The 26,912-nt window shown below is 35.5% G+C and overlaps 1 protein-coding gene and 1 long non-coding RNA gene across 2 annotated transcripts; one reads left to right on the top strand and one right to left on the bottom strand.

Moving 5' to 3' along the window:
* Positions 1-1,157: 1,157 nt before the first annotated feature.
* On the bottom strand, positions 1,158-12,702 carry LOC113691580 (condensin-1 complex subunit CAP-D2). The gene is made up of 17 exons (XM_027209786.2): positions 12,293-12,702; positions 11,770-12,164; positions 11,057-11,217; positions 9,774-10,962; positions 9,458-9,649; positions 7,615-8,256; positions 7,355-7,531; positions 6,730-6,797; positions 6,409-6,631; positions 6,225-6,324; positions 6,000-6,115; positions 5,858-5,915; positions 4,965-5,116; positions 4,560-4,758; positions 2,716-2,856; positions 2,549-2,642; positions 1,158-1,383 (listed from the first exon to the last, which is right to left on the bottom strand). The coding sequence occupies exons 1-17, from the start codon at positions 12,441-12,443 to the stop codon at positions 1,380-1,382; spliced, it is 4,062 nt and encodes a 1,353-aa protein (XP_027065587.2). The 5' UTR covers positions 12,444-12,702; the 3' UTR covers positions 1,158-1,379.
* A 4-nt stretch (positions 12,703-12,706) lies between these two features.
* LOC140008543 (uncharacterized) lies at positions 12,707-15,862 on the top strand. The gene is made up of 5 exons (XR_011815969.1): positions 12,707-13,051; positions 13,498-13,586; positions 13,819-13,886; positions 13,997-14,335; positions 15,044-15,862. It is a non-coding gene; the product is annotated as an uncharacterized lncRNA (long non-coding RNA).
* Positions 15,863-26,912: the final 11,050 nt, after the last annotated feature.

Genomic DNA, 26,912 nt, shown 5'->3' with positions numbered 1-26,912 from the left:
AAAATAGCACCCTTAAAAAGTTCTAGACAACGAAAAATCTCGGAAAGAGATTTCTTGAATATTCAAATTATAAGGTATGATTTTTATAATAGATTAATTTTTTTGTACATTTTAGAAAAATAATTTAAAATACAAAATTTCAAATTATAAGTTTTGATTTTTACAATAGACTAATCGTTATGCACGTAATTGTTTCAAATGAATAAATCTGAAACTTTGTGCAAAGGAAGAAAAATATGTGCTATATCCAACTTAACCCTATAGACACTTATGTCTATTCATTATTTTTTTAGGAATAACATTGTCTTTTTAATGTTAACTATCAGCACCGTTACTAAATGTTTATTTTGACTATCAGTCAATGGTATAAAGTGAGAAAAATAAAACGTCAAGGAATAAACTGCAAAATAGACCAAATTTTAGGGGACTTCTTGTGATTAACCCATATATTGGCATGTGTGTCTTTATGTATAAAAGGAATTCAACATTTAGTTAACTTGGCAAAAATCATCTCTTTTGGAATGTGACATTTATTTTACATGGACTCTTTCCTCTTGAATAAAATGTTTCATTACTTTTTATAAGGCCTCTTTTTTTAAAAAATAAAAATTACCTTCCTTTCAATGAATTCCACTTTGACTCAAGTAACAACTAACAAGTCAACATATTACGGATCTCCAAAATTGAGATCCTCCGCAGAAAATTTTCTAAGCTTGAATAGGGATGAAACACATAAAATAAAAATAAGATCGTTGAATATGATTTCACCTAAAAAGAAGAAAACATTATAGGTTTTCTTTCTTTCGAGGATGAATCACACTGGCAAGACACAATTATTATATCAGGCATCTCATACACAAGTACAAGTTAAAGCCAAGACTTTTTTGTCCATGAAAGAGTCTGAGATTGCTTGAATTGCAATTTTCTGTACGTCTTTTATGAATATATTTCTCAATCATCTTTTTACCTCACGTAAGTCAAATTATTACAGTATATTTTTGTATAAAAACTCCTAAAAATAACAATCCAACCGAAAAGAATTCGTACTAGTCCAAAAAATCCTAAAAATAGCAATCTAAACAGGAAAGAATTCGTACTAGTCGCCTTAAGTTGAACACTGATGGATGTGCAGTCAATAATATGGAGCGAAGTCAATATGCAACCAGAAAGCAGCCATTCTTATAGAACATTATGATCCGTATACATACAGATGAAAGCAAAAGAATTGCCACCCAGGAGGAAACAAAAAGAAAGTTCCGGGATAGAGCTTGCTGAACATATGATAATTGGGAGATTACAACACCTTATATACAAGCATACTTGCTGTCAACTACCTAAGAACAAAAAATGCGCAATCAATCTGAATATTTGTGATTTGGCTACCTGCATAAACGAACACTCTGTAAGTTCTTTGAGGCCAGAGGTGCATAAACTAATAATCTCTTGAAATAAATGTTTTTTCTGTGCCATATGCCACTGAGAGGTAATATAATGGCAACAGTGAAAATGCCAAAAGGGACATGGGACATGGGACATGGGACATGAATGCGCAGAGGAGAGTTCTATTCACTCAGCGGACATGCCCATATATGGAAGTTTTCCTTCCGTCCCAAGGCCACCTCAACAACAACAGTGTAAAACTCGATACAGTTTGATTAGATCCATTAATATGCAGTGGTAATGCCAATGCAAAGTATGATTTCTCTTCATGGGAATAGTAACTTTCAAAAATAAAAAAACTTTTTACATGTGAATAGTAGCTTTGGTTGAACCTATTGTCATTGGCCTGACGATAATAAATCCACTAAGTTAAAAAGGTGTAAGAAGAAGCACATTCATACGATAGACAAATTTCTTAAGACTCGTTAATAAGATGGGAGTAAATTGAAACTTCTATCCTTGGACATATTGTCCAGCCAACGATGTGCCTAAAGGCCATGCAATGCACAACAGATCAAATTCAACCAGCAGTTCATTGAGCTAAGAACAATCGACTCTGAGTCTCGCATACCTCTAGTACAGCTTAACAGATTGAATTAGCTACCCCCAGCCATATAGCGGAATAACATTCCTATTCTTTTCCCACCCCAAACAGCCTGGATTCTAAGAAAGATGTTCAGTTATCTTATATATGTATACAGGGGAAGAAGTCTGATTATCCAACGGGAGCAAGAGGACTGACACAATTTATATTACTACTGCAAATTTACAATGGTGGCTTCCAATCTTTTCTGAAGCTCAGAACCAATGAAATTGTCTGGCTTTTTCTCACATATTAAGGCCAACTTTAACTATCCAAGTCAACCAAAAAGAAAAACATTTACTATGGCTGCAACATCATGTACTACTGCAGTCTTGTTACGAACAGGACATTGGAACTTCTGTTTTAGATGCGACTTAAGAGTACAGTAGCATTGACAAAACAAATGAGACACAAACATGCTACAAGTTTGAATACTTGTTTTCATAGTCAAGCAGCGAATGTGAAGAGGGTCACACAAACATGGCATTTCTGTTGATGGAGGAAGAAGTATACAGCAGCACATACCTCCTCTTTGACTTGATATTTCTTCTCGTGGATGCATGACTATCAACAATTCGACTTTTTATGCTGCTTTTCTTGGACCTGGATTTAGTGGCACCTGTAATTGCAGTGTAAAATTATTTCAAGTGCTGTGAGATCTATAGTTTGAAAGAGTCTGGGGCACTTCCAACCTCTTGGATTTCTGTAGGGTGACTGAACTTCATCCTCATCCCTTTCCATCTCTGTCATCTCACTAGAAGAATTTCCATTTGACTTGACAAATTTTGAATATGAATGCGAAAATTCGGTTGATGGGTCAGTGACTTCACCATCTGTGAGTGGAAGTTAAACATATGCAATCAGAATCAAAAGCATTAAGATGGTGATGTAGCAAATCAATAGTGACAATGAAAATTCTAAAAGACAGAAACCCAACCAATGCCTATAGTTAAGGTGTAACAATTGATACTATCATCATAAAACTAGAGATCAGTTTAAGATCTCAAAGCAAATGACAAAGGAAAGTAGTGTTTCTTTTTCTATATAAAAAAGCAAAATGATAGTGCTGCCAACCTCCTGTTGAACCCCAATCGTTAAACCTCATGTTCAACATATTGGTTTATGTATATTGCAGCAACACACAGCATCATAAATGATCAAGTGAACTTAATGTCAGGCACTCCTGAATTCCACAAGTTCCTATGATTATAAGACCATCTCTCATAGGTAGGACTTTTGTTTCCTTGAATTTAGCAATGAACCAATGAAAGCCAAAGCCCTTTATCCTCAATGCACAGACTAAAAAGTAGAAAGAATTCTGTCCATTTCATTGGTGAAGGTCAGCAGTAGGCACGCTGTCATACTTAGGAGCAAGCTGAAAGGAAAGGATGAATCAGCACCGTGTTCCCCTACAAAAACACTCTTCTCAGTGACCTGACAAACGCAGCACTCCATCCTTTCAACAACTATCTAAAATATACCAACTGCTACTTCCTCTATCTCATATTAAGTACCTAAAGTGATTGCAGAAGTAGTGTCAAACATGTATGATAGTCCAAAAGAGGTAAGAGATAGGTAAGACTTAGAATAGAAGAAAGTCTTCGATGATTCAAGTTTTTGGTAGATGGCTAAACAACTTTCCACTCAGAAAAGAAGACTATTTTATACAGAGAAAAGTAAAGTGCACGAAAATCCAAGTCTAAGCTGGCAGAAAGATTTGGACTGCAGTACCACCTCATTCCTTGTTTATCCTTCTGTGAGGAATTAACTAACCTCCCCCACCATAAAGGACTACAATACCTCTAAGGTTCTCAGCCAACCACACAGTCATGGTCAAAAGGTCACAAAACCTTATTACTCCAATGTCCCCCTCTTCTTTTGGTAAAAAGCATGTAGCTTGTTTATCAGCAAGCATATATGAAGCCAACCACACAGTCATGTTCAGTTTTATATTTATATTAAGCTGTGCAACCCATGAGTTTTTATATTCATCTCAGCTACAAGCTGAAAGCTGACAGCTGACAAGAGGTGCCTTCTGCTGGATCATGAAGTCCCAGAGTCAACACAGGTATAAGCAAAACACCGAAAAACTAGTAACTTTAGAGTATTGGGAGGAAGAACTCAGTCACCATAACTAAACCTTGGCTAAAAAAGAAAACCTAATATAATCAGAGAACTGGAAGAAACTCTGATGATACCTACAAGTAACTGGATAAATAATAAGCTAATGCTACCTCAGACATCATTACAACCATGTACCCAAAAACTAGTAACTTTATGGAGTATTGAGAGGAAGAACTCAGTAACCATAACCAAGCTAAGAAAGAAAACCTAATATAATCAGAGAACTGGAAGAAAATCTAATGATATCTATGATTAACTGGATAAATAAAGAGCTAATGCTACCTCAGACATCATTACAGCAATGTACTTGACTCGTGCAAAAGATCACAGGTTCAGCAATAGCAAACATATGTGTAAAAAGAAACAACATACAGAGAAGTGTTAGCTCTTGCATATGTATGCTTTTACTTACCTTCAGTAGTTGCAGATTCTCCGCTTTCTTCTTCTTTCTTGGGTACCACTAAGATTCCCATATTTTCAACCTTCTGTTTATGGGCTCGGGCATTCTGAGTAGTAAGTTCTTGATCCTTCTTTTCAATGTGCAACTTGTTAATCTTGTCCTCAAATTCCTCAATGTATGTCTTGAGTTCTGGTTTGGCAAACTTCTTTCCCTGTGAATATCACAAACAAGAAAAGAAAACAGAAAAGAGCACTAACTTTAATGTTCATTAACTTTCAATTAAGTGGTAACAGTATGACAGAAATAGATAGTCAGAAAGAAAAATAATATACATATTCATCAAAACTTATAGCATACCCACACACCATGCACAAGCATCTGTGAAGAAACATAAGGATGAAAACCAATTTCAGTTACCTTGTTAATAATGCTTCTAAAGTGATCCATCACAGAGTCATTGGATAAGGCATGCTCATAAGACTTGAATGACTCCATAAGCTTTCTCATGCTCTTATCAGTGAATGCTAGCTGAGAAAGGCAATAAGAAATATATTCCCATTGCGTAATATCTGTAAGAAAGAAATCAGTTGTCATCATAGTACCATGAAAAGAAATGTGAAGAAGGAAGAAGTCCATGGTTGAATTTATCTGGAGATAATGGCAATTTTCCAGCTGTGGTAAATGGTGGTGGCATCAGAGAAGAAAATGCATCTTAGGAAGAGAGCAAGTTTATCATGTCATTTAGACCACTCAATCCTACCTAATTTAAAAGTTTTAAAGGCAATGTAAAGAATTATGAAGCAGCAGCTTTGTTGTATTCAACCATTGAAATAAAAAATTCAATTCATTTTCAAGCTACTAAAAAAATGTTCGAATAAGAGGTGGGAACTTAAAAAAGAATTGACTAATTCCATATCAACAGTAAAACTACTTCACCGACTTGGTAGAGATTTAAAATGAAAATTCCTCTTTCAACTATTTGCAGCTTAATGTTCACCAGAAGAAATATGTTAAATTCATGGCTTTCTTGAGCCCCGTCAAGGGATTGGCCATCACAATGTTTAAATTAGAACCAGGATGAAATGAAATAGCAAATATGAATAAAGAAGTGCTTATCAATCATCCAAAATTTATGGTCCTTTTATGAACTCAAGGACAACTTCAACTATTTTCAGCATTATATTTATATATTCCTACTTTTTCTAGCTTTAAACACAAGAGACAGTGGAACATGCAAGATCATATATGGAATGAGAAACCAATAAGCAGAGGTTAAGGTTAGAAAGTGCTAAAGACACCAACTGTCATACCTGTGACACCACTAATCCTATGGCAAAGCTTTTCAACAAGAGACTCCATTTGCTTGTCCTAAGGAAAGTTGAATGCATGCTTTTAAATAAGATCCAAAACAGATACTAACAATAAGACCAAACTCAGCTGAAGAATAGATACCCTCTTGATGGAACCAATCAGAAACTGCATGATGTTGCAGAAAGATTCTCTAGTCAAATTCTGACTGGACAATTTGCCAAGTATATCTGGAAGCAGATTGTATATAGGATTTGTCCCTGCCAACAGAATTCAAAAATATCATTCCATTTCTCATATGCTTACATAAAACAGAAGCCCACATGATAAGAATGCTACCAAAAAATTAGTTTTTCTTTCAGATTGTACCTTTCTTGGATAACTCATGAAAGAAAAGCTTCACTAGATTTGATATCCGTTCATCTTCATCTTCAAGACATATTGCCATTTCATTAATGTAGCCTTTGACCTACCCATGGTGGTGAATAATCAACCAGAGAAATTTATATATCAATCTAAAGAACATGGATTCATGGTCTAGTATCTCTCAAACCTTCATCATGTCATTCAAAATCAGATGAGAAAGAACAAGTACAGCATTCTTCGTAACGGAGACTGATGGATCTCTGAGCCGTGCATACATTTTCTCTGTCCATGGCTCTAATAGATTGGGAAAACGAACAGCCAAATCTCCAAGAGCGACAGTGCAGTTTGAGCGAACAGTTTCTGATTGTGCACTCTCCACAACGGTGAAGAGAAGTTGGAGATTTGCTTCACTATGAAATTACACAAGTGAGTTATAGGCAAATTGTTTTCTCCAACCTAATTACAAGCAAAGAAATATGAAAAAAAATAACAAACAAATAAAATTTACCAGAAGTCAGCATCAATTATCATCAATCGACATAAAGCAAGCATTCCAGATGCCTGAAGTTCAGGATACTAGAAATGATTAAAAAAAAAAAAACCCACGTCAGATATGAGACAAACTCTGATAGACAGAATCTTGAAAAGGGGTAAGAGAGAACACAGAAGGTCAAGAAACAACCAAGATGACATACTGTCAGCTGAGCTAGTCACAATTTACTGTCATTAAAAGTAAAAATTCTCAAAGTCAAAGTGAAATAAGGAATGTAAGCAACTAGAGGAAACTAATGGTTGTCAATTTTTTATTTAAAAACTCACAATAATGATTTTAATTCTATAATATCTGATGACATTCTAAAACAACTAGACAAGAAAATCAAATAAACGAACTTTTATTCTACCTTGAGACTAAAAACTAGCATTTATCATCCTAATTTTTAAAACCAAATTTTATTTCAGTTACAAGAATGACTAGTTGGACGACCATGTAGGTGCATATTGCTGCCAAGCATCGTAATTGACAAGTTACTGAAATGCACAATGACTAAAGTCCAAGCGGAACATATTCATCTCTACAGAGACACTGTAGAACTTCAGAACAGATCTAACATTAAAAGAAATGAAGAAAGAACCTTATGTATCAAAGCAATATTTCTACAGAGTTTTGAAATGAATGATCCGCAATAACCAATCAAGTTCTTTTCAGAAGAACCACCAGAAACAATTTCTTTCTCAGATTTATTTGAAAGTGTATCAAGTATGGCGTCCTCAGATGCAGCAAGACCTAACTCTGCATTGATGCTGTTATCCTGCAACACAAAAATGGGACAGATAAAGTTACATATTAGATACAAAATGTAAGAATAAAAAAATTATCACCCAATTCCTTCACCTTCTTTGCTTCCAGACTCGCATCAGCTGCATGGGCCATTTTCTCTCTCTTTGCTTTCCCTTTCTGAACTTTCCGGACACAAGATTCAATGTAAACTAATTGATTCATTGCAACATGACTTGCCACAAACAGAAATCTACTAAGTTTAGTTACATGAACTGTAGTAATGGTACTCTTGCTGCCATTGCTTACTTCATTTTGCAACTCATCTCCTCCAAAACAACCAAAAACAGAACTAAGAGACTTCTTAACAAGAGATGAAGCTAATATCTCTGGGGTTGGATGAATTGAATAAATAGTAGCTATCGCTCTATCAGCAGCTGCATACCATATGTTTTCTGGAAGCCAAAACCCAGTAATTAAACTTTCTAAAATACCAAATACCCGGCTGCCATTAGTAGATAACAATCTTTTCTTGTCCTCCTCAGACACCCTCTGAAGTGCAACACATGCTGTCCTAGCTAACAAAGGGTCCGCCTTTGCCCATCTACCAAACCCGATATCAACAATATCCTGTAAGTGAGAGCTAAGAACCCCAGTCACCAATTTTGCTGCCATGCACAGGACAGACAAAGCACCACGACTTTGCTCTGCAGTGGTTCCATTGATATTGAAACAGAAAAAATCCCAAAGTGCTGATAACTGTTAAATGGAATGCATCGGAATTAGTTTCTTTAATGAGTGCAAAAGTTAGTATCAACTTAAATTTAGGAGTCTACTAGCGGTATAAATGTCCAGATCTCATCAATGTATTAGCAGGGTCTGGGCTTTGAATTGTGACTCAACTTCATCAATCAAGTGCAGAATAATATCCTAAGAAAATCTGTAATGTACGAAAAAAATTATCAAACCATTTCAAAGGTTGAAAGTGGAAAACTTGAAACAATATTGCCACATGATAATACTTGAAATCTGACTTTTACACCTGTATCTCCAACCAGCAAACATTATTCATTAGAGCAAGTATAAATTCCAGGTCAATGATAAACTAGAGCAATAGACCTTGGGTGGTTCCCACTTCACAGGACTGCACAATTAACACTTCTGTTGCAAAATCTAAAGGTATGAGCTTCAAACCAAATGATTGCATTCTCAATTATGATGCTGGAACATATTCGGAATTAAATTTGCAGATGTCAATATCTGTTGGTCAGTGGGTTCTTCTTTAATATATTGCATTTTAGCTTGTTACATTTTTGTTGTACTCACTGTTCAAAAAGCTCTCATTCTGATGGGAAATTGATTTAACCAGGTTACAAGGGAAAAAGAAATAAGACCACTATCACACTAAACACAATGTGTTTTGAGGGATAAAATAAAAAGACCGAAAAATGCATTGTCCTCAAAAGACATTAACCAAAAGAAATATTGCAATTTGGTGTATGAAACTTTGACATAGCTTGAACTATTTATTTGAGACGTGAATCTCTTGTACCATGCTAAGGCAAGTCAGCAAGCATTTTCAAAATACAATCTCTACAAGATGACATGAAAATGGATGTCGATGACAAATGTGAAATATTGTCCTTAGCTTTTGTCTTGTAGCTTCTCAATTATATCTAAATGCAGTAATAAACAAAGAACTTGAAACTGGGGCAACCCTGAGAAGCTTTTCATATTCCAGATATACACCATCTTAAAACACATGGAATTGCGAAATGAAAAGGCACCACCCAGAAAAACTACAAAATTCGCATAATAATAGTTACATTATGCAACCATATACCAATCCCGGTACTTGATTAACTAAATCAACGAATAGTAGAAATCATTTTCCTAAGTCAAGCCAATTCTTTTTCTTTTAACTGTACTTTGCAAATGGTCAGGATAAAGTAAAACATACCGAGCTAGCAGTTATGTCACCTTTGCAAACCAATGCCCCAACAACAGACTCTAATGCTGCAAGATCTCCAATATTTGAGTCTATGGCTAGGTTAAGAAGATTCTTTGCAGTTTCAACAGGGTTCTTCCTTACATAAATTGTAATGAAAGCATTCTCAACTGCATCATAAATAGCTTTGTCCTGGGAAAATACCTGTGCAAAATCCAGAATAAATAGGTTAAACTGTATATTCAGTATAACTGATGAAAAGCAATTATGGATAAAACTTAAAAGCAATTATCATGTATGAACTGAAAGTTAAACAATAAAGCATTACCAAAGGCAACATCTTGTGAAGGCATGCTTCTGAACCATCAATGTGGAACTGTCTGCACCTCATCAGTAATAGAATACTATTTTCAACATCACTTGCAGAAGATGAAGCCATTAATTGGACAAGAATTGGCATGGTGGCAGACACACATTTGGAAAACCTCAACCCTGCCTCCAGTGATGCAACTAATGTTCTTGTTTGCTCAAGATTCCCAACATCTGGCACGGAGTTATCCATCTGGTCAATTCCATCTACCTCTTGAGGCAAGTAGCTATCAGGCAAACTGTCATCTTGTTCTTTGATCACAGTTCCTGTATCTTCGTCATGGACCTCACCATCTCCATTACAGGAATCAGGATTCGAAGATACCTCATCCCTTACATCCTCTGTTGCAGGCTTTGGTCCCAGTTCATTTAATCTCTTCTTGTATTGCTCCAAGGTTGCTTCAAAAGAAGCTGCTCGAAGTTGCGGACCAAAAGGATTGTGCTGCAACATTATGATAAGCAAATTAAGAGCCGATTTTCTAACAATTGCACTTTTATCCTCTAATCTTCCAGCGGCTACGGCAGCAACCTCATTCCATAAACCAATTGAAACCGAATGCTCTTCACATAACTCTGCCCAAACCTGGAGCACACGACTCCTAGTATAAGCTGAGACATCCCGACAGCGTTCCAACAAGATTTCCAGCATTGCCTGCTTAGTTCGGAGACGGATGGATTTTGAACTCACTTCACCTTCAACATCATTAAAAGCCTTTGCGACCAACTTCCCCAGTACCCCAACAAGAGCATTCCTTATTTTGTATGACTCTCCACCAAAATGTGGAACTAACAATCCAATGTTGGTGGAAATCAATTTCGGCAACCGATCAGCAAGCTCTATAAGAAAATGTCCAACATTTTCAGCTCCAACTGTGTCCTTCACGTAGTCTTTTGGATTTGTTCTTCCAATCTCTCTAACTAGGGAAGTAGCAAGGCTTCCATCAGAGTATTTCTTTTCAGCCCCAGCAACAGCGTTGGCCAAGTGGGTAACAACAAAATCATATTTGTGTATCAGGTGCACGATTGAAGCACATGACTGAGCAAGATAGTGATATTTAGTAGCACATGTGCCAACCATTCGACATATGGCATCCTTTGTATCTGTATCCTTCAACAGCATTGCATTCTCAAACATTGAGAACGCATTTCTAAACAATGACGTCAAGCAAAGTCAGATTAGCATTAGTACCTTAACAAACACATATTTCACTTAAGTTATAGTATATTGATTCTTCAACTTACTTCACGATAAAAGACAGGTAATTTTCATCAGGATCTGATGACCCAAAGAGCAATGAGAGATTGATTTCCAAGGAATTAGCAATTAAAGTCAGTATCCTCCCTCTCTGGGGTTCCCAATTCCATGCATGCACAGGTAATCTCTTCCTTCCACTTGCTGCCACCTAAACCAAACAACTGGAGGTAAGATCCTTCAAAGCTCCTATAAAAGCCATGGACAGCAGGTGGACATATAAAGACACAGGAGAAATCATTGCAGGAGCTAATCATCGTAGTTGCAGCTGCTAAGTTTCAACGCACGAGAAGCATTCAACAGTTAACCAGATCCCCTAAAACCTAAAGCCGCTATTGTATGACAAATACTTAAATTTGCGCATAAATTCACTTACACCTTAGACATTGCAATAAAAACAGTTACATCTTTATCATGGTTCGCATAGACAAGTCAACAGTTCCATTCTTACTAATCCTTTAACACTCCGCACCGAACAGCAAAAAAATGAACTCATGACCCACATGAGACCATAAGCAAAAATTACCCCCCACGTAAAGGTATAATTATCATTTGATGAGTATTAACATATTAACTGAATAAATGAAAAGACCTGCTGCAAATTAAGATGTTAACTAACTAATAAGCTCTAGGCATGTAGGAGGTAAGATACAGAAAAAAGGGGGAAAAATACCCCTTAATGGGAGCGAGCTATGAATTGTACCGTTTTAGAGGTGTTCGCCGCAGAAGCAGAATTTTCTTCCTCAATGAGCACAATCTGTACAAGGAAAAAAGTGTAAATCTTAAACGCATTCCTATGTGAAGCTACTCGATCCACAACCACCCCATCGTCATTTTCCTCGTCAACAACCTCGCCATCACCATCACCCTCATTAACATCGCCATTAGCATTTCTTCTGGTCCCACTCAAAGACGCCCGAGTGAGCAAATCCACATTGGGGAGCAAAACGCTAAGATTAGACCTCAAAGACTCAACCAAATTCAGCTTGCACGCTGGAGTAAGACAACCAAAACCCTTCACCAACGAATATACCCTGTCAAAAATTTCTTGCTCTTCAATGCAGAACAACTCCTTATCCGACAAATCGAAGGAAAGCCCTGTAAAGTCGTTGCATTTTTTGGAAATTGCAATGAAATTGAAGTCAGATTGGAATGAATTAACCAACAAAGGGCAAATTTTTATTGTAAAACCGAAATTCAAGGTTAGAGAATGAATAAAAACTAACCTTTTACGAATTCTTCGAGTTCAGAGGGTTGAAAAGAAGAGATGGAAATGGGGTTTCGGACAGAGAGGCGAGTGTAATCTGAGGAATTTTCATCTTCTTCTTCCTCCTCCAAGGAAAGGAGCGTCTGGGGGAAAATGAAAGGCGGAGCCATATATGGAAAGAGGAAATAGTTGTACTAATTTTTGGGTAAAATTCTGGTAAATTTTTCTAGGGTTTTGGAGGTTTGAATTCAAAAAGAGGAATTTGTGAGAAAGGGATTTGCTAATCTGGAAGTGGGAGTGTTTTGAAATGGGAACTTGATGAAAGAGCGGGAAAGTGAACAAGTATAGTTGCATTCGGGTCCTAGATCGGGTCGGATTCGGTTGACCCAAATAATTTATTTGTCTGGCATCCAGTTTTCTTTTTTGAGCTATCTCTTGTTTTTTGACTGTTATACTTTCCCAATTCACAAACCAACAAAACCTATCTCTTACTTGTTCTCTCTCTTTCTTCTCCTTTACTCCCCTTCTTTATCACCTTCAACCAGACGCTGCCTTCCCATTAATTCATACCTCTGCTCTACGACAAGCCTCCATTTACTGAGAAATAACAAGCCAATTTTCACAGATAATTGCACCAATACAACGCGGGTCGGAGAAAGCGCGTGAAATTTTCCTCGGTTATAACGATTCTGGCCAAGAAAGCTCTAGGAATCAGACCTTGCCGCTGACCTTCTTCGTCAACACAGAAATCTCCACTGTGCTCAATTCATCTGCCCAGGTATGTTTCGCTGGCTTTGTTCCAATAAATCTATTTTTTTCATTCATTTGTATGGTTCTTCAGTAGACTCTTCAGATTTATGGTAAAAAACTACCAAAATGCTTGCTACCCATAGGTCCTGCTTTTGAAAAATTAGGGTTTAATAATGGGTTACCAAGATTATATTTAATTGCTCATAATTAGTGTTAACAAAATGAACTATAGCTGAGGGAGATAGTATGACTATAAATATACTTGAAATAAATTAGATATAGGATGTCTAATTTTATTCGATTCTAAAAACATCGTGATACAGTGTTTTTGTTTAAATTCCATCATATATGCTTTGGTGTCTTTGTTGACTGAATGTGCTTGGATCCGATTTTTTATCAACTGTGCTAGTCACCACTCTGCCGTCCCATTGCTAGAGGAGGTCATAATGCTTCTGTTTTTTTTTTTTTTTGTAGCAACGCAGTCCGGAACTTTAGTTCCCCCAATATTAGATTGGAACACATTTATATGCCTTTGAAACGTCGTCGAATCTGTAAGAGCAGCGGTAAGACCACTATACAAGTTCACCAAGTGTTTGATTGTCTATACTATTGCAAGGTGGTTGTTATTTCTTGCCTTCCATTCTATATAACATTTATTTCTGATCCAACAATAGCCACATGGACTCCGTAGGAATGTGCAATTTATCGAACAACTATAACTTCTATCTTTTATTATGCCTTTCTATTATACACGACTCACAATTTTTTGAGTCTTTGTAATTCATTTCTATGCAGCCCATCCAGCACATTTCGAGACCGATTCAAACGATTTGGGTGCTTGCGCAAAAAACTACTTTGTAAAGGTAATACTTGCCTCCCAGTCTATAGTAATGAAGTTATGGGCAATGGAATTGACTTTTTGTTAAGCAACCTGGCTGTGTACACTCAGTAATATATGATTTTGTTGCGGTAGATGACTAATGAATCCGAAATAGCTGATTGGAAGAATTACCCAACACTTGAGTCATCATTTGTTGCCACACTTGTAGAGTGGCATAGGAATGGTGCTTGGGATAAGTTCCAAAAGGGCAGGTCGAACTGACATTATCTAACCCTACACATGAATGACAAGTGCCAAGTTAATTTGAAGTGGGAACAATACCGATCCAAATTTTACCGACTGGAATCTGAGTGGAAGTGTTCTGTCAAGCTAAATGGGATGTCTGGGTCTACGGCAGAGACAGGAGTTAGCTTTAATTCAGAGTTGCTGTGCTTTCAGGCCACAAGGGAGAAATGGAGCGCTCTTACGCGGGTAAACTTAATCAAATTAACTACCGCTGATACCTATGATCTATTGACTGCATTGCTGAAACTTTTTGGCAAGTTTGCTTGAGGACTTTCATATGACAACTCTTGTATTTTGCATGATGCTTTATTAAATTTCAGTTAATTATGACTAATGGGCTGTGTATCTATTAAAGATGTGGACAGTTGTGAAATTTTTTCCGAATTTTTTGCCATCTTCTTATAAGGAACAATATGTAGACGGACCTGCCATCAAATTCTTGGTTGCTTCCCTTTTATTATTAGTTTCTGTACAAAGCCTTTAGGTATGATAGTTTTATTGCATTATGGATTTAATAGACGGTACAGTAGTGTAGGAAATGCTATTGCTATGCCTTAACAAAACGTATATGATGCAAAGAACGAGGCAATTATATTAAGCAGATTAGTACTGAGTTTTTGGCCAATGACCAAACGAGTGGTGTGTTTCGTAAAGCCACATTCATATTTCTGCTACCATCTTTTCTGGTTGCCTGCTGCTCTCTTATATCTTTTATTTCTACCCTCTTTGTTTATGTAATGGTAGCTGCTCAATATATCAAAACAGCTATAGGTTATCAATATCCAAGTTACTTCAACTTATTATATACATGCCTTCTACTTGAAAATTGCACTTTCTACTTGGTTCAATGCATGTCCTTTCACTTGACTTGTAGCAAAATAAATTCTTTGCAAGGTTCAAAGAAGGACGAAGTTGTGACTGTTTCCTTGAACTGACTGAAATCCTTCAGGGCAGATCTGCCATAGGCAAGCATGCCCAATCATTCGCCCAGAGTGATGTCCATCACTTTCCGTGATCTGCTAAAAAGACAACTGGTGCTGCATCAAGGGTCAAGGGAAAGACAAAGGTAGACGAACCTACGTCAGTGTTTTGGGGTGACGATGTTTACATTCTTGTTGTGGATGAAGATGTCGAATTTGTTGGTAGTAGGCCTGGTAAACGACAAGCCTCCAGTCGAGGAACTTCGTCCTATGATGGGTCTAGGAATACTAAGTCTCAAAAGACTGGTAAGGCTCTGCGAGATGCAGCCTGCAACATTAGCAAACTGTCACATATTAGAATTGATGAAAACACGCGACGTAATGAGTGGTGCGTGGCTGCTTTGAAGGTTTGGGAAAAGAGCTACCCGAAACATGAGCCTGTACATCTGTGGAACCAGAAATGGCTTGCATGCATGAAGGAATTCGCAAGCAGTGAGAAGTGGTGCCACATGTTCCTCCAATCGGATGAAAGTTTCCAATATTACTATGCCGATACCATTCTTGACCCCAAACCCCCCATGCCTAGGTAGAATGAATAAGTGTGTGAGTTAGGGATAGCATGGGATGCTATGTTGGGCTGTTTTCGGTCACTAGAGATGCGGTGACCAATTTTGGCTTATTATTCGTCTCACTAAGCATTCCCATGGATCCACTTTATTATAGATTTCATGTTTTATTGGATGAGTACTTGTAGTACGTTTATAATAATTATGGGATGAATTCGTTTTAACAACTGTTGTGGATTTTTCTTAATTATGCATGTGGCATGGGTGGTCACCAAATGATGTTGTACTAACTGTATTGCTTGAGGACTTCTTGATACTAATTTTGGTTCTGCTGAAACTTGTTCTTTATTGCCAACAGGGAGCAATTTTACAAATTGGCAAGCTATTGGATGAATATTTTTTGATTGATATGTATGCTTATGTGTATATATCCACATATGAAAATTTGCTTCATATATAGTCAAATATATATGTATGAATGCCCAGGTATTTGCTATCAAAACTGCCAAGTACATATGTATATATTTGTTTTTGTTGTTAGCAAATGAACACGATTGGAAAAGTTGGTAGACCATTTTTTTCATGTCAAATTTGTCATATTTGGTTCAAACCAGCTTCCTGTTGCATATATATTGATTTCAAATTCCAATGGTCAACGAATGACTTCGGGAATACTTCAGTAGGAGCTGGACTATGTCCTATGGCTGGTTAGCTTTGTATTGTATCTATAAGTGGTTCCTTACGCATTTGTCTAGCCTATAACATTAAAGCTGTAATCAGTTTCGCGTGCCTGTAAAATTGGCAAAAGATACGCCCAATATAGTAATAAGAAGGAAATGCACATGGGTAGATTGATTCTGTACATAGCTTTTTTGCAGCCTTATGTCAAATTTGTACAGCCTTCTTTTTTGGCTTTGTGCGATGGTTAATTTGTCGTTGGTTAAGTTACCGGCACTATTATTCCATATATAGAATAGAATTAAATATTTGGTTACCAAAAGTGTCGGTAGAAATTGCTTATAAAGTGTCGGTAGGAATTACTCACTCATATATTCCTAACAAAACTTGCCTCTGGCATTTTTATACTCAATCAAACATCTCGTCAGTGATCCTTAGGGCAGCGGCATTACAAAGTCTCTCAAATATATATGTGAGTATTCTTATACCTTGCAATTGCAATTTTATCTAAGCTTCCCATCCTTATATCATTTTTTGCTTTCATGTTTAAAGCCAAGTAATTTATTTTCCAAAAATTGTACATCTCAGTTTTGGGTTGCCTATGTCTGCTTCAGTATTAGTAAGATAAAAGAAACTCCTCAAGTAAGTTGGACAGAAAATAGAGGGTGGTGAGTTTTTCATAGAAATTTAATACAAAATGTATATTTTAACAGATAGCAACAAAAGTTGCAGCTGGAACATACACTGTCATTCTTTTATTATTTGGCAAAAAGGGGAAAAATATTTTCCATCAGTTGTGTTATAAAAAATATACAAGTGTTCTAGGTGCATTATTTCATAATGTTATGTAAGTATTAATTAATATAAGGTGCGTTATTTAATACTACATGTTATTGAACTACTTTAAAGAAGTTGGTAGTCAATTTACAAAATCTAGCCGATTGTATCCGTTATTCATTGTATGGAATTGTGAAATTCATTGATATTTGTTCATTAGGGTGTGCAATGAATTATGTAGCCAATTGAAAACTTAGATAATTGCTTAGTATTTTATCACTAGACTTAAACAAAAAAAAAATGGTAGTAACCAAGAAAAGGAGAGTTAATTGTGTTTATACCACCAAAATGTGCAAAAAAATTATATGTTCAATCAATACTTCCTAAAGCCTTTGTAAAGACAACTCCTAGCAATTTTTCTTGGCTGCTTTCCCTTCTGGCCAGCACAATTTTGCATTGCCTTTTGGTTCGTCTTTATTCTAAGGTTATTTTTTGTAGACACAATGCATCATATAATATTAGGATAAGAATAAAAAATATTTGGCATTATTTGAGTTTATTAAACAAAATGTTATAGGATGTGAAGAATCCACTAATGACGTATAATGTATTAAGTAGAGAATTTTATTTGTACAAAATATTTTTTGTTATAAGTTGACCCTTTTAATTTGTATATTTGATTGATCCAAATTGCTCTAAGTTTAGTGTGCGAGATTGTGACACACGCTCCAATGGATAATAGTTGGAATACTCGGCCCTCATCATCGAATATATATTACGATGATGATGACGAGGATTGGCAACTAATCCAGTAGGCAACGGTTATACTCTCCAATCCCGTGGCGAAAAGAGCAACTGGATATATCATGCCTTTACCATGTAGAAATAGGGCCCTATCGGGTCGAGCTTATGTACAAGAAATTATCCATGGCCATCCAACAAGAGTGCTTGAAAACTGCAGAATCACCGTGGATTCTTTCATGCGTTTATGTGAAATTTTAGTGAGCGGGGGATATGTACCGCAAAACCCGCACAAAAGGGTCCGTATAGAAGAGGCAGTATGTATGACCTTAGTTATGTTAAGTCACAATCATCGTATGCGTTGCTTGGTTGAGCGATTCCAGCACTCCCCGGAGGCCATATGCAGGAATATTCATGAGGTGCTGTGGGGGATCTGTGAGTTAGGGCAACATCTCATTTGTCCTAGAAATCAGAACGAGATCCATCCAAAAATTTACACGGATCGGCGATTCGCTAATTGGTTCATGGTACTTTAATTCTACTAATATAATGCAAGAAATTTCTTTCAAATAGCTTTATTTCACATATTTAAAATATTTTTTACATGCGAAGTAACCCATATTTTAAATGTATAGAACGCTGTAGGTGCAATGGATGGGACGCATGTTCCAGCACATCCTCCATCTGGAGAGCAAGTGGCATATATGAATAGGCATGGGCAAGCAACTCAAAACGTTTTAGCAATTTGTGATTTTGATATGTGCTTTTCATATATTTATGCTAGTAGGGAAGGGAGTGCACACGATGCACGTGTCTTGAATGGAGCACTAACAGGGCTAACACATTTTCCTATGCCTCCAACAGGTGCACTCTAGATGTTATCAATTAAATATGACAATAAATACTATAATTATAAAAGTAGTCTACTAGGATGAAATTTTTTGACCACCAATTTTTTTTATCGATATTAGGAAAATACTATCTCGTTGACTCTGCATACAGAAACATTCCCGGATTTCTTGCTCCGTATCGTGGAACACCTCGACAACTTGCACAGGGACGATGGGGATTTTCCTCACCACGACAACTTTTCAATAATCGGTATTCATCCCTTCGAAACGTAATTGAAAGATGCTTTGGGGAACTAAAAAGGAGGTTCAGCATCCTTCGCGGGCCTGTACCCAATTTTTATATGACCACGCAAATAAATGTAGTCATAGCCTGTTGCACTCTACACAATTTTATCTGCAATAAATTGCCGGAAGATGACATCTTCAATGACCATGAACAAGAGATGGAGGTCGAGGAAGACGGTGAGGTGCCACCAATACCAGAAATTCAACCCCTATCAGCCTCTCAATAAGACATCAATGAATGGCATGAAATGAGGGATGAACTGGCAAATGGAATGTGGAATGCCTATCAGAGACGAAGTGGCTAGGAATCAATAAGTGATAACAATGTTATAATTTCAGTAGTCAAGTATCGGTAATTATGAGCCTCTTATGTGTACGCTTATTTGAGTCAACTAATTAAATTCTGTACGCTTATTATATGGGTTTGCTTTAATTGGTGTAGGCTTGGTGAGCCTTAATCCAATATTTCTTTTTTTCATGTTGAGAATGTAGTCCATCAATCTTTTTTTTAGTCTCATAATTGAATCATTGTCAATTATATGAACTTAGCATAATTGTTGCCAACTTGCCGGGTCCAAATAATCTTATATGGTGAGGATGTCTAATTTATATTGGTCAACTAAAATAAATCAATACTTCCAAGTAGAGAATATACAATCCAAACATGAATCCTACTTAATATTCTCCCAAAATTAACTATTCAAATGAGATTGCGTTATTTTATTTTCGGTCAATACCTTTGACCGGAAACAAATAATTATTCATTAGAATACTAATATCCATACATAACCTAAGCTTTCCCTTCTTTTCTTTTCTATCCTAAACTCCCAAACTTCACACCTAGTTTATCAATCAATGTTGGGCCCTGCGATTTTTCTTCGGATGGCAACGATTATACTATTCAACCCTTTGGTTGAATGAGTTTTCGGATATATATTGCTGCTACAGTGCAGAAACAGCATGCTACAAGGAAGAGATTACGTGCAAGTGATACGCAGCCATCTAGCAAGAGTACTTGAGAACTTGGGATCACAGTGGATTCTTTCATACGCTTATGTGACATTCTTATGAGCGGGGAATATGTCCTGCAAAATCTTCAAAAAAAGAATTCTCACAGAACAAACAGTGTACATGACCTTAGTTATGTTAAATCACAATCATCATATGCATTGCCTTGTAGAGTGATTCCATCATTCCCTGGAGACTATATGCAGGAACATTCATGAGGTGCTTTGTGGATTTTATGAGTTAGGGAAACATCTTATTCATCTAATACGTCGGAACGAGGTTCATCCAAAAATTTACACAGATAGGAGATTCGTTGAGTGGTTTGTGGTAGTTTAATTTTACAATAATTTATACAAATAATATACAATATTACTATCGGATAGAGCAAGAATATATTTTAGGTGTAGTTGCACATATATGCAATTATATACTTAACAACTAACTCGTATATCAAATTTATAAAACGCTATATATGCAATAGAAGGTACGCACGTTCCATCACATCCTTCACTTAGAGAGCAAGTGGCATACATGAATAGGTGTGAGTAAGTAATTCAAAATGTATTAGTCATTTGTGATTTTGATATGCAATTTTCATATATTTATGTTAGTTGGGAAGGGAGTAGCCGCAATGCATGTGTCTTGGATGGAGTACTAACAAGACCTACACATATTTCAATCCTCCACCAGGTGCACTTGATTTTTTTCTCAATATCCTGTGCAAATGCAGTATGTGAGTAAATGAGGTCTAAAGTAATTATGCTTTTTTTTCTGGCCCTATAATACTTGTGTTCACAGGGAAATACTACTTGGTGGACTCAACATATAGAAACATTCTTGAATTTCTAGCATCGTATCTTGAAACACCTCAATAACCTGCATAGGGCTGACGTGGGTTTTCCTCCCCATAGCAACTTTTCAATAGTTAGTATTTATCGCTTCAAAACGTAATTGAGAGATGCTTTTGGGTGCTAAAAAGAAGATTCACCATCTTATGCGGTTTTGTACCCAATTTTTATATGAGTACACAAATAAATTTGGTCATAGTCTGCTGCACTCTACACAATTTTATACGAAATAAATTGTCGGAGGATGACATTTTAACGATCATGAACAAGAGATGGAGGTCGAGGAAGAAGATGGGGTCCCACCAATGCCAGAAAATCAACCCCAAACTGCCTCCTAAGAAAAGGTCAATGAATGATATGAAATGGCAAATGGAATGTGGAATGCCTATCGGAGTGCGAGGCGAAAGTAGTAGGATGAAATTTGTGACTGTTGTGTTTTAATTTTAGTGTGATGCAAATAAGGTTAATATATTCAGTGCAGTTGCATTTTAAATGTCACTACTTTACTTGTTTCCATCATGTATGGGTATGCCTAATTGGTCTAGGCTTGGTATGCCAATGAGTGACCACTTCTTTGTATTAAATGTACTCAAGTCGTGAGAAATGAATTCCCTTTTTTTAATAACTATTTAGGCAGTGGGAATTTAAATTTAACTTAGCATAACTGCTAGCTAAGTGAGGTTGAAATTTTATAAAAAACTGGTGTGACAAATTATGGTGGTGAACTAAAATAAAATAATAGTTGCAAGTACAGAATGCACAATCCAAACGGGGATCTTACATAGTATTCTCACGAAATTGACTACTAAATGAGGTTGTGTTATTCTAAAACTACATAGTATTTAGGCAGTGGGAATTTAAATGCACTTAGCCTAACTGCTGGCTAAATGAGGTTGAGATTTTATGAGAAGGCAATGTGACAAATTATAGTGGTGAACTAAAATAAAATAGTAGTTGCAAGTACATAATGTATAATCCAAACAGGAATCCTACTTAGTATTCTACGAAATTGATTATCCATACGATATTGCGTTATTCTAAAACGGTCAATATACTTGACCAAATAACAAATAATTATTCATTAGAATACCACTATTCCGTATTTTTCCTCTAATTTCATTTTTCACTTTTTTGTTACATTGCTTTTTTTAAAACTACTTTAGAGTATATAATTGGTCCTTATCATTATGATGAAACAATTAAAGTCCTAATTAAAATGTTGAAATGGTCAAGGTAATCTTTTCCTTTCCAAATTTGAATTTCCTCTAAAAGCAAATTTAATTATTGTTCAAAAGTTGTTACTTAAAACTTTTGGATACTATTTTCCATCGAAATAAAAACTTAAATGTGCTTCTTGAGACTAATTTTTGTACTTTCTGGAATTTTTATGAATAATGAATTATAGCACTAAATTGCAACAATCATGTGATAAATACTATGCGTCGAATCAAAAATTTTGCACAAATATCAAAGAGTAAGACAAACTATTTTATCTCATGAATGATTTGGAGTTTATCATCTTACATATCTTTTGATGACAGTAACATAAAACAGATAAAAATGTACTTGTAGTATCTATTGAATTAATGATATGCGTCAATAAATGGAAATGTTAATTACACTCTCTTTTTTTGTTAATCACATTTTCATTACCAATGGTATCATATGATTTTTATTTATTGGGCTATATGATAAATTTATAAAATAAATGACGGGAGTGCAATTAATAAAAAGTAGCTTATGATTAATATTTCCCGTCAAAAAAAAAGAAAAAAAAAAGAAAAGGAAGGTCTGCAATCTTCATCATACTTCCTAAAGGACTTCATTGCTAACCAAACGGAATGTCATATGCTAACCGAGCAAAAGAGAAAAACCTCAAGTACGAAAACAGACACGTCATTGCAAGTTCAGAGAAGATGATGATGGCGATACGAAGAAGAACCTAGTTTGTTTGGATTGTAAGTTATTTGAGATATTTTTACGATAGCACTTTTTGTGATGTGACGTATGTGAGATAAAAAGATAATTGGAAGATAAAAAGGTGTATTGGAAATTGTAATGATGATGTAAGCAAATATATTTGGAGAGATAATCAGCTGTCCAAACAAATTGGTCGCTGTCTTTCTCTTTTGTAGTTTCTTCTATTCCCACGTATTTTAAAACAGAAGCAGCAGCATCACGTACTACTATTTCTACTCCTCTTGCATTTCCGTCCCCAAGGCCCCCGTTGGTTTTCCACTCTGCTGCAACCACAACCGCTATTAGTCCTACCGATAATGATTGCTCCTTGAACTTTCCAAAATTTGATTCTTGGTTTCGGAATTTCATTGATGGTGTCAATAAATTGGAAGATGCTCTGAGATTGTAGAATGGGATGGTCCAAACCAGGCCTTTGCCTTCTGTTATTCATTTCAATAAGTAACCTGCTGAACCGTATTGCTAAGATGAAGCATTATTCATCTGCTATTTCCCTGTACTATCATATTTGCTTCTTGGGCGTTTTGGTTGATGAGTATGTCATGAAATAGGGTTGCACAAGCAAAAAATTTGTTTAAGAAGATGATATGTGATAATCTATGCAAACGCAATGAAGTTATATAGAGTAATGATAGGTGGGCTGTGTAAGGTGGGGGAAGACTGGCAAGGCCATTGAGTTGTCATGGAAAAAGGAGGAAGATGTAAACCTAATGTGATAGTGTACAACTCCATCATCAACGGTCTGTGCGAGGATAAAATGATGGATCAAGCTCTTGCCTTGCTATATGAGATGATTGAGAAGGAGATAACTAGGGATGTCAACCACGCTTTTTGAGTCGAGATTCAGCAAATCCAAACTCGGTTCACAAGTAGTTATATGAATTTTCGGGATTTGGGCTTTCGAGCTCATATTAATAAAGTTCAAACTCAACTCATACTATTATATGAGGTTTGAGGTTAAATCAGGATTGGTTTAAACTCATAATTAAATACTTAATTATATATAATATATATTTTTTATAATTATGAATTAATACAAATTTACATATACAATGTTGACATTTTATGTAGTAATATGTATTAATATTCAAGGCACACACTAATATGTGTGCAACTAATAGAAAAAATATTTGTCAAGTATTTTGAGGATATTTATTGAATTTATTTTCAAGAAAATTGGTTTTATATTTTGAAAATACACATGTAAAAATTCACCAAAATAAAAGTTATAAAAAAGTCATTAATCTCGGAAGAGATTTTGGTCGTATTATGTGGCGTTTAATATATAATACTCGAAATTTGTTGAAAGTCTCTTGTTGGAATGGATGAATGATGCTTCTATAGCTGTGATATATCAAATACCATTAATGGTTGGTACTCTTTGGGCGTCTTCTTAACCATCTAACACTTTGATGTTAATGTGCTGAATCTGCATACCTGCACAAACATCAATTCAGTTAAACCTGAGTTGGTGGATGATCACTTGTCTAGGACATTGACATGCTTGTTAATGATCTGCAATGATTCTGCTTGATTATATTCCTTCTTGATCATACTGCCGTTGGCACAATGTTTGTCTTACTTCTTGACAAGCCAGTCATTGTGCCATGACCCAAGGTAGGTTATCTCCATAAACATTTTTTGTTGCTTCATTGGAGTACCGTGTTTTCAAAAAGTTTCATTAGTATAACTTTGTGAGCTCATTGTACATTTTATGACCCAAAAAAAATCTAAATTGCAAACCCTAAAAAGCAGGAAGCAAAATTAAAGAACCTGTAATACATGGTTTTGTTCTCCCTTTAGAAAAGGATGTTATAATGTTTAACGAGGATCTAGGGCTGGTTCACTTGAAGTTGGATTCTGGAATCTCATATGCAACATGCACCATCCATCTGCTAAAATCTTTTTTTATTTTTTAAACTTAGTACCCTATTAATTAATTATTTAAACAACCAGTGATGAAAAAACCAGATAGTTATATTTTGTATTATGTATTTCAGTTCTTAATCTAAGATAAGAAAAACTATTTATATTTTAGGAAGTTAGTTCTTGAGAAATCAGTTATGTGTGTATTACTTAGGGTGCATTTGATAAAATTGAAATCTGATAACTGAAATCTGAAATTTGAAATTTAAAGTCTGAATCCATTAAGTTATTGAATTGTGTTAAGTATTAAATCTAATACATCTGAATGCATATTACATTTAGTGATAAGTGAATAGTTTATCGCTTAATTTTATGAACAAGTTTTATCTAAAAAATTTAGTACCACTTAATTAATTTAAATGTTCAGTTTTTGGTTATTAAATGATCTGAATATGTTAAGATCTGAATGTATTAACCTTTAAGTGTTGAATTGAATTATCAAACAGGGCCTTAATCGTGTCCTGCTTCAATGGCAAAAAATTGGGTGGATTCAATCTTGTAAACTTAGTGGCTCAAATTTTGCTACATCTTCAACACTTGAATTGGTGAGATGGTGTAACACATTTTGAATCATTAGATCTACGTAGATTGTGTCTATCCAAGTGTTTGCGAGACACTATCAGTCCATCATCATGTTGTGAACTCTTGGAAAGTTAGATCATTTAACTTTTTTTTTTCAACAAAAAATTATTGATGAGGGCGGAGATAATTTTATAACTTTATAATTGATGAATTAAATTGACAAATTATCTTATCGAAATGTAGCCTATAGTTTTTTACTTTATCTTCTTCACTTTGATAATGTGCTTAGGACCATATTTATATGTTTATTCTAGCTATTTAGAAGGGAAAATGGTCAATTTAGTCCCTATACTTTTTTTTACTGTCAATTTAGTACTTATATAATTTTTTTGGCCAATTTAAACCATATACTTATTTATCGGTTCCAATTGAGGAGTTCCGCGGCGGCGCCACCTTGTAATTGCAATTCAACGTCTAATTGAGCACTTATGCGGGGGCATTTCTGGTACTTCACTGTTGGGACTCCTTTTCAGAAGTAAAAATCAAAACCAAAAAGTTACCGGTGCAATTTCCCCTCATCCACTCCCCACCTCCACCCATTGGACTCCGAAGACGGGAATTTCCTGGTGCAATTTCACTGTTGGGACAACCTTTACTATCACCTAATAATGCTCAAACATCCTCTATCCCTCGTATAAGACTGAAATTCATGATATAGCGCTATGAAATTGAGGATTCCATGAATTCAACAAAGGCAACTTTTTTACCGGTAAAACATCCTAAAAAGAGCCAAATTCAGGTACAACAATTTTATTAATCTCTCTTTAAATAATCCACCATTAACTTCTAAAAAGAACCACATCCAAGTTCCACAATTATATTAATCTCCTAAAGACAGCACTGTAATTATATAAGAAATTAAACAAAAGTAAAATTGAACAAATTAATTAAGCACTAAACTTTTGCAATAGAATGTAATGCACTTAGTCCTACATAAAATTTTTTTTTTTTTTTGAAAAAGTACACACATTGGCTCTGTAGCAAATATAGAGAAAAGAACATCACCTTCGCTAGGGAGTTTCTAAATTTTAATAGTAGTGGCACACGTATCAACCAAGGATTAAAGTGAATATTGTTTTGTGGGGGTTTTTTTTTGGGTTTCGGGGGGAGTAGGGTAGTTTTGGATGCTAGGATTAGGAAATTGGGCATAGATTTGCACTAACGGAAGTGATTGAAGTGGTTGGTAGATATGAAAGGAGTAGAACTGGTGAGAAGTTAGGGATAGAAAGAAAAGCATATTGTTTTGTAACCGACACTAGGGGTATCTTTATCAATTTTAGTAATATAAAAGAAAATTAGAGTGCTGAGGTTTTACTTGGAATGTTATTTTCATTTGACTAATAAAAATTGCCTTAAAAAATTAGCAAATTCAGTCCAAACTGAAATTACTATTATTTTTTGTCATTCATCGAGATGATTGGTTACATTTTAAAAAAAGCCTTTTTTTTCTATGTTTAAGTATAACTTTTATTAAAGTACATTAGAACTAGAGTGATTGAATCCTTTTATAATGCTAAATGGCAATTTACACTTGTTTGGATTGTGAGTTTTTGCAGAAAATTTTTTACATTTTTCGTGAAGATATTTTCCAATTACTTTTTTAA

This window comes from Coffea arabica, chromosome 6c (assembly GCF_036785885.1).
Source record: "Coffea arabica cultivar ET-39 chromosome 6c, Coffea Arabica ET-39 HiFi, whole genome shotgun sequence".
NCBI lineage: Eukaryota > Viridiplantae > Streptophyta > Magnoliopsida > Gentianales > Rubiaceae > Coffea > Coffea arabica.
This window is presented reverse-complemented; position numbering and strand designations above follow the sequence as displayed.

Excerpts from the sequence above, each read along its gene's own strand:
- LOC113691580 (XM_027209786.2), bottom strand. The coding sequence starts at position 12,443 with ATGGCTCCGCCTTTCATTTTCCCCCAGACGCTCCTTTCCTTGGAGGAG. Across the intron at positions 6,632-6,729 it reads ATAATTGATGCTGACTTCTG|TGAAGCAAATCTCCAACTTC; the intron begins GTAAATTTTATT and ends GTAATTTCATAG. Across the intron at positions 6,116-6,224 it reads TCATGAGTTATCCAAGAAAG|GGACAAATCCTATATACAAT; the intron begins GTACAATCTGAA and ends TTCTGTTGGCAG.